The 16,116-nt window shown below is 37.0% G+C and overlaps 1 protein-coding gene across 1 annotated transcript in view; it reads right to left on the bottom strand.

Moving 5' to 3' along the window:
• Positions 1 to 1,619: 1,619 nt before the first annotated feature.
• Positions 1,620 to 16,116, bottom strand: part of LOC115410794 (arf-GAP with dual PH domain-containing protein 1) — a 78,802-nt gene continuing 64,305 nt past the window's right edge. The window contains exons 7-11 of the mRNA XM_030122585.1: positions 12,798 to 12,881; positions 11,425 to 11,487; positions 6,469 to 6,540; positions 6,114 to 6,342; positions 1,620 to 2,568 (exon numbers count right to left, since the gene is read on the bottom strand). Of these exons, the coding sequence (XP_029978445.1) occupies positions 2,540 to 2,568; positions 6,114 to 6,342; positions 6,469 to 6,540; positions 11,425 to 11,487; positions 12,798 to 12,881 (477 nt within the window). The 3' untranslated portion in view covers positions 1,620 to 2,539. The remainder of the gene's footprint in view (positions 2,569 to 6,113; positions 6,343 to 6,468; positions 6,541 to 11,424; positions 11,488 to 12,797; positions 12,882 to 16,116) is intronic.

Below are 16,116 nucleotides of genomic sequence, written 5' to 3'. Positions count from 1 at the left end.
AAGGACGTATAAATCCACTATAATAACAGAATATAGAACATTAGAAGTACGTATAAAATAAGATATTATAGTTACTTGGTTATCATGATAGGAAGATACTATCATATTTATTGATCATTGTATTTGGAATAAATATCTGAGGTGGATATGTATATTATAGTTTATATTGAAAACGGCTGATTATTGCAAATCTGATTGTGTATGAGGTGACTAAAAAAAAAAAAAGTGTATTTGAATGGTTTTTATGGATGTTTTGTGTTATTGTAAAAAATAGACAGAGGAAAATGTGTGTTAACAAAGCAAAGGAGGCGGATCTAGTTTGATTATTAGATTGTAAAAAGGGGGTGGGAGTCAATAAGTGATACTTCTTCCCACTCCTTTTCGAGTGCAAAAAATATTGTATTTATTTATTTATTTGTTTTGACCATGTTGTATGATTCTTTGCTATCTGATGATTCTATGTGCTCGAAATAAACTGCTACTACTACTACTACTACTACTACTACATATTGAATTTATTTTGTTATTAGTGTGATGGCCCCGCACCTTCTGGGCACTAGGGCCACTGTCAGTTTTCTTTGTTTCAGATGGAGATGGCCTGACTGATTGCACCTGTGACGGGCCTATTTAAGCAGGTCAACATCGATCTGCTTGGCTCTGGTCTAGTCTAGTCTGGTCTTGGTCCTGCTCTGCCCTGGTCCTCATCCTCCTCTCGACCAACGCTTTTGTTGCTGGTTGTATTTTTGGTTATTGTTAGTTGGACTTCATAAACCTCTGTTATATTTTTACCACCTCATTCGTCTCCATTTTGCCACAACCTAAGAGCTGGGTTGTGATATTAGTAATGTGCATGCCAATTGCTATTTTGTCTTATCACCTTAATTTATTAACCTGTTTAACCCTGACCATATTTTCAGGGGAAAAACGCCTAAACAGACAAACCCAAAGTAAATGAAGAATTCCTTCACAATAATAAGGTTCATATGGATGTTCTTGGTGTCTATGGACATTTACAGACCTCACAGAATCTATTCCCATTGTCTAAAATATTGTATCTGTTACTATGTCTGAGTAAACTGCAACAAACTAAAAGAGAAACTAGAATTTTTTTTTATCTTCGCCTGTTTCTTTTTCGGCTGGATTGACAATGATATGCATAAATTAATTGTTCGTGTCGGAGATTTTTAATAGCGTATATTTCACCCCACAAAGATTAAAAATCATGTTTGAACATTAAAGTTTGCCCTAAAATACACTTTTGGTGTACTTTTATTAACATTAGGGTCTAAACTTTGAGCGAAAGTTGAAAAAAACATCCATTGTCCTGATTTATTATATTTTTATAGTAGATGAATATTAATAAAATTTTTTTGGCCCGTGGGCGGACTGATAGGGCTAATTAATTTGCTCTGCCATTAGTTCCTTGTACACAAAACATGTTCAGTTTTTTCTTCTGCTCAAAACAAATAAATGAATGAATGAATGAATGAGTGTGACACCCCTGATTTAAATGCAGAGAATGAACCTCCCTATATGAGGAAAATAAGGTGTAAATATGACTCAAGCAACACCAGTTGGTTTCAGACTCATCTGTATTTGATGTTAAGATTTTTTTTTTGTAATGAAACAAACTATCACCGTGTTTAAAGGTAAACACATCTATGTGTCTTCAAACCCAAAAAGTAAATAAAAGAATTCGTTAAGTGTTATAAATTACAATCCCGTCACATTACAGTTCTTTAAAGCAGCAATAACTGTCTACAATGACTCATTATGTTCAACAGTACAAATAAATAAGAGAACAGCTGTCAGCTTGAGGTTTGAACCCTGTCTGGATGCAGATCAGCCAGCACCGGCTACATTAACAGCGGCGGTGATCACTGAGAGATTGTGTGAGAGAGTGTTTATGCATATTTGTTGTTAACAGCACTTTGTAGGATTCAGGTTCAGCAGGGTTTTCCAGAGCCAGAGGTTTGACCTCAGCGTCCTCAATGAAAACATCACATTTTTCACACACGCACGTTAAGCCACTGTCATCAAAACTGTACATTCAATAAATTAACAATGCATTGTCTTCGTTTAGCAACCAGTGAAATGACTCTAGATTACATAATTACAATAGATTACAGGTAGAATGAACCGTTCACAAGACAAAATCCAGGGAGGAGGGAGGGGTGTTTCTGAGAGGGAGTCCACATGGAGAGGAAGGGGGTTTGGCATAATAATGTATAGCACAAGGTTGGTAGGCGCAGCAGTGTTGACATCATCTACGCTTTGGCCTCTGATCATTAACATGTGACCCAACAAGGGGCCGCCAGGTCCCTCACAGTCTGACTTTATTACATACACATGGCCGGCAGTCCCACCGGAGCTTTGCCTTCCTTTTTCTTCCTCATCTTTTCTCACCTTGGCCCATCCCAAAACCCACTTCCTGACCCACAAGTCCATGTCCTCGTCTCCTGCCGTGGTCCATAACTGGGGTTGTCTCTGTTCGAATGAGACTGGGCCGGTCCATCTCAGCAGAGGCGTCCTGCAGACTTCAAGGCTTGTGTTTAAAATGGGCCTCCACTGAAACAACAGGAATTACACAAGGTTTAACAAACAATATGGGCTTTTTTTAAAGATACAAAGAGCCAGCATTTGTGTATTTATGAGTCAACGTATTCTTAACCCTTTCATGCATATTGGTCACTACAGTGGACAGTTATTCAGAGCTGTTTCCTTGTATATTCATGGATTTTGTTGTTTTAGTTCCATATCAGCCAATACAGTGGACGCTTATGCATCATCTCATACACTGACATTCACACCATTACTGTAACTTTGCTGTTCTTGATAAACCTGATCAGCAGTAACATGTTTGAGTGTAAATCAATTGTTATTTGTAAGAAAAAAGTTTTTTTTTTTTTGCATATTATCTCAATGAAGTGAGTAATAACTAGCATTAGAATATGTTAAAATGTAAGAAAACATCAGATTAGCTGCATTAAAAATGTTTTTCTTTCATTGTTTTCATCTCACTTTCTGATATTGGGTTTTAAACACACGTTTCTTTACTTCAAAAATTAAATGCATGGACATTTTTGTAACTCCATGAAAAACACAAAACTCGGATCACATTATTTTTTTCATGCCTAAGGAGGAATAAAAACACCCAAGACAAAAAAATCTAGACTAAGGTTCTCATAATTAATGCACGAAAGGGTAAATATAATCTGGCATTCATTACTGACAGATGCATTCAATGTGCTCCGTAAGAGAATTAAGGTAATGGACTTATGTCTCTCACTATGTGTGTTTTGCTTGTTACCACCAACTGTCAATCAGTAGGATTTATTCACTACTATTCACTACTACACATGTGTCAAACATGCGGCCCCGGGGCCAAATCCGGCCCACCAAAGGGTCCAGTCTGGCCCTTGGGATGACTTTGTGAAATGCAAAAATTACACTGAAGATATGAACAATCCTTTTAGTTCAGGTTCCACATTCAGAACAATTCAATCTCAAGTGGGTCAAATCAGTAAAATACTATCATAATAACATTTAAATAACGACAACTCCAAATTTTTCTCTTTGTAAATGTAATATTTTCATGTATTTACACTAAAATGAAGTATAATTTCACAAAAAACGTGAATAACCTGAACAAAAATATGAACAACCTGAAAGGTCTTAAGAGAAGTAAGTACAATTTTAACAATACTCTGTCTGTTATTAAATGTTTTGTGTGTTTGTAGATCCACTGTGATCTGTCAGTTATAATGTACATGTGGAAATGATAAACTGAGGCAGGATATTGTTAAAATTATACTTATTTTTTCAGTTTGTTCATGTTATTCACATTGTTTGAAAGGATACTTTGTAGATATAAACCTTTTCCTAATGTAAATTTACTTTTTTCGCTCTTAAATATAGAGAAAAGTTTGGTGTTGACATTATTTATATATTATTATTTCACTGGTCCGGCCCACTTCAGATCAAATTTAGCTGAATGTGGAACTGAACTAAAATGAGTTTGACACCCCTGCACTACTACAATACCGGCAAAATATAAACAATGTTGGGTCTACAGTAAAAAGTTTATTGATACAATGGCCATCGCTGACTCTGCCTCTCAGGCGAACGCTTGATCAATTTCCTTCTTGATTTCTCAGTTTTCCTACATTTCCTGTGCAGAAAAAATAAAGCTACACAGGTTTTCAGTGTTGCATGTTTGCAGTAGCACAAATGCATTCTATCAAAACACATCTTTTACAGACGGGTCTGAAAATTCTGAAAACTATTGTTGCTTTCCTTTGCCACTATCTGCTCTCCTTGCTTTGTCTTGGCTCAGCTCGGCTCAGTTTTAGCTGCTAGCGTGCAGCATTTCCACTGCAGGCAGTACTTGCTCGGTGATGCTTGTTGCCATAGTGACACAGCATAAGCTATTGGGAGGTCGTCTTCAGTGCAAAAATGGAGGAGGACAAATCAAGAATTTTTCAGACATGAATATGATCACTTGAATTCACTGACCAGTCCACATTTACATAGTAATGGTTCGGCCTGTGTGGAACCTCACTGAAGATGGGACTACTGGGCTTTAATGCACTGGAAGTGCAAAAAAGGTAAAGTGTTTTTGCTGCATTTAAAAGGGTCATATTTTGCTAAACCCACTTTTATTAGTCTGTGGTTCATTTCTTTGTGTATTTGGACCCTAATAGTTCATACAGTTTGAATTTGAACCCTCCAGGGGCTGCAAAGTTATCTTTATATTCATTCCGGCAAAAATCGAGTGGATTTCTACAACCCCTTTCAATTCCTTCTTAATTTGTTATGTTTTATAACTAGTTACAACATTTGCACATATAAGGTCAAGACTTCCGACAAACATTTCTCAGAGTACGACATAATTGTTTGTCAGCAGCAGCGGTTGTAGTCCATACTGAAAATATGTCCAAACTTCAAACCGATTACCTAAAATGTTCAGTTGTCGGTTGCATTAAGGAACTCAAGTGGTTAAACAGGACAGAGCACACAGTCAACAAGCTGGAGGGGGTGGGGTCATGTGCATTTAAAGGGACGACCTTTCTGGTGTCATTAGTCAAAAATAGGGTTGAAGATGGACCTGTGGAGTTGAATTAATGAAGAACTCAGACCCAAGCAGAGCATTTACAGTTTATGTAGACCATAGGGATAGGTTTGAAAATACATAATTAAATTTAAAAAAGCAAAATATCACTGTCTAAGTCTACGAGTGGAGCAGATGTCTGCAGTGGAAAAGGGGCATATCAGTGATCAAAAGCTCCATGTATGCTTTTAAAGTTCCTACTTATTGGGTGTGTTTCCAACCAGCTGCTGCTTGGACCAGGTGGAAAAGTTGGTGAACTGATAAAAGATAAATGTAAGTTAAGTGCAGGGGAAACAGATGTGGTGTGTGTACATGTGTGGACCAATAAGCAGACTGTAACGCTCACTGTATTAATATAGAAAAGGTGAGTTGGAGTACAGCTCAGTGGTGCAGTGGTTAGCACAGATGCCTCACAGCAGGAAGGTCATGGGTTTGGTTCGGGCCTTTCTGTGTGCAGTTTACAGGTGAACTGATCGTCTGCTTGGGTTTTCTCTGGGTACACTGCACTTATTATTATTATTATTATTATTATTATTATTATTATTATTATTATTATTATTATTATTATTATTATTAACATCATTATTAATAATCAATGATATTTATCCCAATATAAAACTCTATTATGACATTTGTCATTATTGTTTTGTATCCCAGACCCCTGTTAGAAAAGAAACACCTGAATTCAACTTGTCCACATACTTCTGTCCATTTGTGTATGAGTTATAGGCAATTGTGCTATGAGGATAATGAAAAGCTGATGCTAATTTCAGCTCTTTTGATAAAATAGGTTTATCAGTCCACTAACCAAAAGCTCAAGTTATTGGTTTTGAAGGAAATTTGACACTGTACTCTCAAACCTAATGAGAATAATGAAGAACCAACACTTCATATTTGTATAAGTGCAGTGGATGCACATAGAACTGCATTTGTTGAAAATTCAATTAAAATGCAACTCATTTAGATGGAAATCCATCTATAGGCTCCTCCATGTGGTCTATACCTGCGTATTCTTGAGGCCTCATTGGTCGATTAATGACCCTCTGGAAAGCTGCGATCCAATCTCGTTGCTCAGCTTCAGTCTCGCAGGCAAACAAAAACTTCCTGTCAGGTGTGACGATAGTGATACCGTGGTTCCAGTGGTAGCCCTGAGTGGATGGAGGTAAGCCCGACAGGACAGTGTAGCTGTTCTCCTTACTGCCAATGAACACCTCACCTCGGGCATAAGCGTCCTGAGACAAAGACAGAGAAAGAGAGAAAGAGAGAAAGAGAGAAAGAGAGGAAGGGAGCTGTGAACAAAGGAAACCACTCAGCCCCATATACAGAGGACGGGGGTTTAGAGGGGCTGGTCTTCTTACCAGTGGGTCTTTAAAGTACATCAGCCTCCTGTCATCCATAGTGAACCACCTCTTCTTAAAGCCCTCTGTGTGCTGCAGTACAAGGAAAAAAAAATCACAACAATGGAAACAACTTTAAGATTTCCAGTAGTTTCAAAATCATGAAGGTTTGAATGAAAATATTGTATTTCCTCAAATAAAAACCATTGGTCAATCAAAAGCCAGGACCCTGATAATGTTGGGGGGCTTGGCTGATATGAACAAAGTCCAAAAATATATTCAAATGTGAATACAAGTGCCAATGCAAATGTTTCACGAGACAACCTTGTTAAGGAGGATTTCTGCCCTTCAATATGAGAACTGAACCCTTTAACCCCTGACCTGTCTGTGGTGAGCGTTCTGAATGTGAGATTTATTTTAAGTATTCATAAAAATTCAACTGTTTGATTAAAAGGAAAAACTTCAAATCGTGCTGATAGAATAGACCTTGTTCTTTCCGTAGACATCCGAGCATGCTCAGTGCACCCCTGCCCTTTAAGTAATGGGGGGGTAAAACACAGAGCAGTGAGTGAGACCAACTCACTAAAAACAGAAGGTTTGGGCTTTTTTTTTTTTTTTTAACACCATTTTCCTTGGGTTTTTGTTTTTACTGTTGTTTCCAGTGTTATGGTGGTTTTCCTTTATTTTATTTTATTTTTTTACTGTGTTTTTACTGAGTTTAGACTGGGTAACTGCTTTATGCAGTTCAACCAGGTGTCAAAAAAAGGAAAAAAAAGAGCCCAAAACAAAAACTACTGAGCCCAAATTCAAATCTTTGTTGTTGTTCAGTGTGTTCCAGTTCACAGTGGATGTTCAACATCCTAAATCTCTTATTGATGTACATTCTGAGTGCCTTATTTAGTTCAAACTTGTCAAACTTCAATTCCTCTCTTTGTCTTTTTCTGTTATTTCACCTGTTTTGACTCTAAAACACACAGCAAAGCAAAACCACTGAAGAAAAGGAACACAAGCACATACTCACAGCAGCTTTTAGCAGCACCTTTACCTGGAATCATGGCTCAGGGGGTAAAGGGTTAAGTTTTAGGGACCATATACACAAACGAATCAGAGTGAACTGGAAATACAGACAAACCAGGTTCATATACAGTCAAGGTTAATAAAGACCCAAGTCCCTATTTGAGGAAATACAGACTGTATGTTAATGTTCAGTATGTAGGATGATACTGAAAACAGTCTCATCAACCCCCTAGAAAAGTATCTGATGGAGTTACAAACTGGTGATGGAGAAAAGAAAATAATTTCTAAATTGTATAATATTTTCTTATTTATGAATCAAAATAACTCCTCGCAGATAAGAGGGAGATGGGAGGCGGAGGCGAACGTGGACATATCTGAGGAGGATTGATGTGATGTATGTACGGAGGCATATTTGGTTACGAATTCTAATACATGGAGGGAATTCAAATGGAAAATAATCACTAGATATTTCAGAACACCAGAAATAGTGTCTAAGATGGGTCCCCAACATCCCAGTTCATGCTGGAGGAACTGCGGAGCCCATAGAGCTAATCACACTCACATATTTTGGGTTTGTCCTAAATTAAGTGTGTTTTGGAGGGAGGTGTTCAACGCCCTGAAGGAGGTTTTTAAAAGGAACATCCCACAAAGCTTCACAGTGGCAGTTCTGGGAGTAATACCTGAAGGTCTGGATAGAAAAGCAGATAAATACCTTTTGATTATATTACACTGGTCAACAACAAATGTATTGTTTCAGTTTTTTGAGCTGATTCAGGATAATTTTGGTGCTGAATCCAAAAATCACATTCATTTTGCTCAATCAGGTCAACTTTCTGAACTATGCTACATATTGGCTTTTGAACATTTTTGCTTACATTTATGGGCATTTTCACATCATATGATACAAAATTCTTTCATATTTCTTGCAATAAACGAGTTCTGAAGATTTCACTTTTGCCAATTTATGATTAATGTTTTTTTTAATATTACAGGTGAATGAAATGGCTTCGACTAGAAGATCTTGCAAAAATAAGCCTGACGTATTCTGCTACATCTGTGGTGAATACACCATTGTACCTAACAGGGATCAAGTCACAAGTTTCATAAAGTTTCATAAACCTATTTTGGGTGAGAACTATATAAAAAATCAACTGATAAAGTCACAAAAATGTAATCAATTTTGTGAGAAGATCAAATTTTTCAAAATCAAATTAGCAAAAAAACCTGACCTGATTGAGAAAAACAGATGTCATTTTTGGATTTAGCGGTGCAAAATGGTCCTAATTCAGTTGAAAAAACCTAGACAACTTGCAAAAAACCTTTTTTTGTAACCCAGTGTTATTCACTGCTGCCTTAAAGTCTATAACCGTCAGTTGGATGAAACCAGAACCTCCCTCATTTAATACATGGATTCAAAAAGTTTGGGATATTTACCAGATGGAGCAGATCACATACTTGCTCAGGCTTCAGAAAACCATATTTACTAAAAAATGGGAACCTATGTTACCTTTACTGCTGCAATAATATTTACTGGTGATGCAAGAATACTCCATGTTATCAAAGTGCTATCATTCTACCTCTGATGAAAACTGATATCTACAGTCTTTTTTATTTTTTAGAGTGAACATTGTTTGCTATAATTGTTATTGCTTTCTCAAATTTCATCACATGTGCCTGTGGAGGTGTATGAGAATACATTTTCAGCTGTGTAGGGGGAAAGAAACTAATTGAACTGTACTTGAATGTATAATTATACTGTACTGAAAAAAAGAGAAAATCTAATAAAAATTAAGTTTAAAAAAAAAACAAAAAAAAAAAAACAATCTCATCAGTGCTCTACCAAAGTTTTAGGAGTAATTTCTGAGCATTTGTCTGTCAGGAAATGTTTTATTAATTGAAACCTGCTGTCATACAGACCTGCCAATCAAAGTCTGACACGGCGGACATCAAAACCTTCTATTTGAGCTGAGATCTGATTAAAGGAGGACACACTTTAGGGCGCATTGGTGGTAGATCAATTAGTAGAGGGTCCACATGAAACAAATTCGAGTCCAGAATGAGTCCAGAAAAAACTGACCTACTTTTTTCTTTTTTTTTAGAGAGAGAGAAGTTCAATATATGTGTGCGGGAGCCAGCACTTTTTGGAGCCAACCCCAGCAGCTGTCAGCTGTATAACAACTCTAAGATACTGAATTGGCTTCATTTTGGAGTAGCAGTCCTTGCCCCTTGGACATGGGAATTGTTGGAAATTCAATAATTTCTTCTTACTTTTTATGAATGAAGTCAGTAATCATTGATAAAAAGCAGAATTTAATTACAAAACAGATGCTATTGTCATAAAAGAGAACTGTGTAATTCAGTATCCACGTTGAAATAACAGCTGGTCATCAAGGGCAACACCCTGTTTATGTCCAGAAAAGGTCATGTGAAAGATGGTTGATGAATAAGGAAAGGATACATAGTGACCAAAGTTATTATCGTTAATGAAAACTAATGAAATGATGAAAACTAGAATTGTAAAAATATTTTCGTTAACTGAAATAAATAAAAACTATAATTTAAAAAAAAAAAGAGAGAACTAACTGAAACTGTATTGTGTGTTTACAAAACTAACTAAAACGTATAAAAAGTCTGGATAAAATTCCTTTAGTTTTTGTCTTTGTTAATGTCGGATTGATACGAAAGCGATTTATTTCCCTCAAGCAATTTTAGCTGCTGGCACCATATGATATTTAACGGTCCATCACTTCTCGTCACTTGTGGTTTCCAGTCGTCTTCTGGTCCCCACTCTACCTGGAAACATGGAGACTAAAGTTGGGAGAAAGCAGCAGAGTCCTGTCTGGGATTTATTTGAAAATGACGGCAGAAAAGATAAAAGATATTAAAAAACTAAAACTAAACTAAAACTAAGCATTTAGAAAATAATGAAAACTAATAAAAACTAGCAAACCTGCTCTAAAAACTAATTAAATGAACTGAATTAGAGAAAAAAAAAAGTCAAAACTAAATAAAACTAAACTATAATGAAAAATCCAAAACAATTAGAGCCTTGATAGTGACTGATAGTCCCAAATAGGGAGCAAATGTGCATTAAGTCATGAGTGTTGTGTGAACAGTAGATACAAACAGAGCAAAGTTACATGTTTTAACAATGGACAAGGCTTTGGACTAAGGTGACAGTAGTTTTCAGTGAAATAAATGTTTGAAAAGCCTTTAAAAAGTGGACATCATTGTACAATTCTATTTTGATTTCAGTCTGTGTAGCTCAAAAAGTGTGGTGTAATTATTTATTTATTTATTCAATCTTTATTTATTCATTCATTCATTCATTTTCTGAACCCGCTTTATCCTCACTAGGGTCATGGGGGTCTCTTGGAGCCTATCCCAGCTACATAGGGGCGAAGGCGGGGTTCACCCTGGACATTTCACCAGTTCATCGCAGGGCTGAACATATAGAGACAAACAGTCACTGTCACATTCACACCTATGGGCAATTTAGATTAACCAATTAACCTATCAGTGCATGTGTTTGGATGGTGGGAGGAGCCAGAGTACCCGGAGAGAACCCACGCAGACACGGGGAGAACATGCAAACTCCACACAGAAAGGTCCCACCCCCCGTCAACTGGTGTTGGAATCAAACCCAGGACCTTCTGTCTGTGAGGCACCAGTGCTAACCACTGCACCAGCGTGTCGCCCCAATCTTTATTTAACCAGGAAAAAAACTCGCTGACATTAAAAATCTCTTTTTCAAGAGTGGCATGGCCAAGACAGTAACAGCAGAAGTTACACAAAATAGAAATCACAGTCATCCACCCACACCAAAAATGTACATAAGACACATAATAAAAGTCAGTTCTAAAACTATATATAAATCACTAAACTAAGAACCAGGGAGTAAGGGATATTTTTACTCCTTATTTCACTTTCACATCCACTGAATGTAAATGCAGAACAAACCTTGGGACCTGTTTTCTCCATGAATCCCTCCTTCATGAAATTCCGGGTCAGTTTAGGCACGAGCTGCAAAGTCAAACACAAGCCAGCGAATGAAATTAGGGTGAAGTCAAACACTGATTCTGTACATCTGTTAAGAAGGGATGACTACAAATGGACTAGAATAATGCTGCTGACCAGTGAAAAGGCAATCACCAGGAGACGGGGAACCAGTCTGGTACCCAACATACAGGAATGGGAGGATGTTCTGCTCAATATTTATATAATGGAGAAAGTTACTGCATATGTTAGGTTGGAAGTCGATGAGTTCAGAGATATATGGGAAAGATGGCTACAATATGTAAGACAACATAGATCAGATTTTGTATAGGGGAAATGATTTTACTGTTGGTTATGTTGGCTACTTTTCAGCAGGCATTAGTACTCACCAACATTTTACATGCACTTTGGTGAGAGACCAATTAAAGGAAACTGATTTTCTTTTTACACCCTGGTTCGATGCTACAAAGTTTGTGTTTTTTGTTGTCGTTTTATTGATTTTATTGATTTATTTATTTTATTTTACATGCTTGTTGGAATGATTAGGTCAGGTTACATGTGTATGTGGAGGTATAACCTTGATATAGAAACATCTGTATTGAAAAAGATAATTTTCCAAATGCAAAGGAATTTCTTTTTTTAACCCTTTCATGCACAGTGGTCACTACAGTGGACAGTTCTTCTCCAGCTGTTCTCTTGTATATTCATGAATGTTATTGTTTTAGTTCCATATCAGCCAACACAGTGGACGCCTATGTATCATCCCATACACTGACATTCAGAACATTACTGTAACTTTGCTGTTCTGGATAAACCTGATCCGCAGGACAACATGTTTGAGTGTAAATCAATTGCTTGTTATTGTTATTAGACTGTAATTAACTGTTTTTCTTAAAAAGTTTTAATTTTTTGCATATTATCTCCATAAAGTGAGTAATAACTAATATTAGAGTATGTTAAAATGTGACAAAACATCAGATTAGCAGCATTAAAAAATGTATTTCATAGTTTTCACACAATATATCAGTAAATGCGTTTCTTTGCTTCAAAAATTAAATGCATGGTGTCCAGCTGAGTGGATATTTTTGCAACTCCACGAAAAATAGGTTCATAAAAAAATTCAATTGTGTTGTTTTTTGGGTTTTTTTTCATGCCTAAAGAGGAATAAAAACACTTAGGAAAAAAATCTTGATTAAGGTTCTCATAATTCATGCATGAAAGGGTTAAAGTGAAATAAAATACAAATTAAAAAAAAAAAAAAAAAAAAAAAAGAAATTAGGGTGAAGTCTGGTAGTAATATTGATCCCAGTAATGGCACACATATAATACATCCTCACCTCCTCATCACTGGCTCCAGGAAAAGCGACCTGTAGGTAGTGGAACCTGGCTGCCCTGATAGCATTGAACCAGTCGACCATCTCCTATAGGGTAAAAAAAAAAGAAAACAATTTTTCCTGGATTTGCCTTGATTTTCATGGAGGTTTAGCAGCTGCACAAGGAGGTGTCATTGAAGGCACCTGTGCTGTAAGGATGCTGCAGAGCTGTCGATAAATCCACCACAGAACAAGAGTGACAGTGGCATTGGATGAACCCAGTGACCTGCTACTGTCACAACCTGCAGTACCACCACAGAACCAGCAGAGGGAGCAGCGCTCTGTGGCTCTATGTCTGAGTTGGACTCTTCAAAATGGCTATTAATATCTAACTTCCTCCTTCTCAGTCTTGATGGTTTTTATTAACTACAGTCTGTGTATTCCTCTCTCCCACCTGCTCCTCTATTATTTTTGTTATAAATCTCAGAGAAATAAGACAATAAAGAAGCAACAATTTCTGAGGACAGGACTGGAAAATCCCTCAGAGGATCAGGCAGCTCACACACCCAATAAGAAACGGGTTTTACTGGTCCGATGGTCTGTTACACCCAGTGGAAATAAAACAGCTTTTGTATTTTCCATGCTTCATAAAGAGTGAAGTATGTTTTTAAGTTACAGGATGTCTTACTGAATGCACTGACGTAAAACTGAACATTCAAAACCATTACAATGTCTCTACAAACAAGCAAATTAAATGCACATCGATCTACCTGGATGACTCTAAATGTCAGCTTTTCCATTTAACCCAGTGGCTCCAAACCTTTTTTCTCTCATGACCCCTTTTTAACATCACAAATTTCTGGCGACACCAGACATTCAAAATGGAGACTTTTTTTTTTTTGTTTTTTTGGCTAAAATTAATTTGTTTTTGATCATATAATAGTTTGCTATACTATGTTGCAAATAAACATTAATTTTAGAGGACATTTAGTCTATATAATGTATATTATTGTGGACAGAGGCAGTAAATCCAGGTGTAGATTACTGCACAAAGTGAGAATTTCATTTTCCTTGGTCAGGATATGTCCAGTCAGTCCAGTTTGGATTTACAAGGCTGACAATTAATACTGAACAAACAAGAACTCAAACTATGAATTATGAAAGAGCTGCAGCATCTGAAACTGACCACAATGAACATTTGACAGATAAACAGAACCACAGTGCTGCAGTTTCAGACTCACAGTTTGTCATGTATGTTATGGATTGGGATCGTCTCTCTCAACTCACCATATATATTTCATTAGTAAGTTTTGTTTTTTATCAATTACTAGAAATTTCAGCCAACCCCATTTGAATTCCAGGTGACCCCAAGTGGGGTCCCAACCCACTGATTTAACCCATAAAGACCCAGTGCTACTTTTGTGGCCGTTCCCAAATGAATTTTTCTCTATTGCTACCTTTCTTAACTGATTTATCACCCTTTTTTTTAGAATATTATCCTGCATTTTTTGGTGTAAATCATTTATTTCCCTGTATTTAATCCACAGATCATGTAGATGTTCAAGAAAACTAAGAGAAAATTCAAAGTTGATTATATCAAAACAGAGAAGAATTAAGAAAAAGCTACTTTATCAGCAAAGATATTGCTAACTGAATGTAAAACAAGTTTGTCCATCCACTGTCATTGATCCAACTCCATGGGTTTTACTGGTGAATCAGTGTTGTAGAAGATGACAGTGTTTCCACGTTCACTACGGAGCCTCTGAACGTCCAAATGGGTCATATCTGATGACCATGAAAAGATGAAGAACTGTATTTTACACAAATTATTTTCATGTATTGATCGGATTAGTGGATCAACAGGGATTAAACAGTGTATATCTGTAGATGGTCTGCGTCACCGGTGGCTGTTTGGGTCTTTATGGGTTAAGCTTTTTTTTTTTTTTTCACAGAAAATGCTCGGGGGCTCCTTCATAAAACTAAAATATCTGCGTGAGTGTATATTTTCCATATCATTAGTGCTAAACTACATAATTACTTTGAGGATACTTTAGAGTTCTAAAATAAAGTGTTAGAGTAACCTTAAACCTTAAAAACAATTTCTTGCCCAAGGTAATAACACAAAGGCTGAACAGGGGTGTCCAATCCTGGTCCTCGAGGGTCAGTATCCTGCATGTTTTAGATGCATCGCTCTTCCAACACACCTGATTCAAATGATAATCTTACCATAAAGCTCTGCACAAGCCTGATAACGACTGTCAGGTGGACTGGAAGAGGGAAACATCTATAACATGAGGATACCGGCCCTCGAGGACCAGGATTGGACACGCCCGAGCTAAAAGAAATAAAATACCTCATTAATATACAGTTCAGGCCATACCTTCATACTGTTCCTTTTAATGCATCGCTCAGAACCAAAGCACAAGCTGCAACTCTGTGCTACACACTGTCTGATAGAGCACTGTGCAGCGCTGCTAAAGCTGCTGGAAGGAAATGAGCAAGAAAAGGCTAAAAGGAAGTTAATTATTAAGGGCATTTCCAAGTCCAAGGGTGTTTAGAGAAGCACAGTCTGCATATTATACTTACTATAGCTGTGTACTGGCAAAAGTCTGGCAATATGATGCACATCACAGGTTTTTTTATTTATATATAAGTTGATATATTTATATATACATTGTGATAATATTGTGTGTGAGATAATATTTTTATGGCACTGGCTGCTGCCACAGTCCTGTGGCACAAAATATCGGACAAATATGAATAACAATAATGAAGATGATGGATTTAAAACACTTTGGAGCAGGAAAAGAGCAATAACTACTTAACCAGCTGATATCAGTGACATTACTTTGACTTAATTTATGGCAGTGGCTACTGCCACAGTACTGCAGCACGAAATATCAGTTTGTCTATTGCCACAGAGCCGAAAAAATGTTGGCATTTGTGATCCGTGATAATAAGCAGTATGGACATTTTGTTGCCACAGAGCCAATCATGGATACTGTTCCATGAACTCATTAACCTCTTGTTGCCACAGTACTGCGCTGATATATGGGATATATGGGGTATACGCGCTGTACACATTACAACGAAATTATGTCAATCCACAAAAGTTTATTATCATTTCGGCCTTTCATCCACATGACACCGGAGTTGTCGGTGCCCTGAAACACTATTTTTGAAGAACGGGTCCCAAAGTGGAAAAATCTCACAACTCCGCCCTCGTGTTGCTGTATGGATCGGCAAAACACCACTTTTTGGAAACGATGACGCCATAGTACCACGTGACCAGAAGAAGAAAACCTTGGATGTAACCTCATGCACACACTCACTGCATTCTTCT

Source organism: Sphaeramia orbicularis, chromosome 19, assembly GCF_902148855.1.
Source record: "Sphaeramia orbicularis chromosome 19, fSphaOr1.1, whole genome shotgun sequence".
Classification (NCBI taxonomy): Eukaryota; Metazoa; Chordata; class Actinopteri; order Kurtiformes; family Apogonidae; genus Sphaeramia; species Sphaeramia orbicularis.
This window is presented reverse-complemented; position numbering and strand designations above follow the sequence as displayed.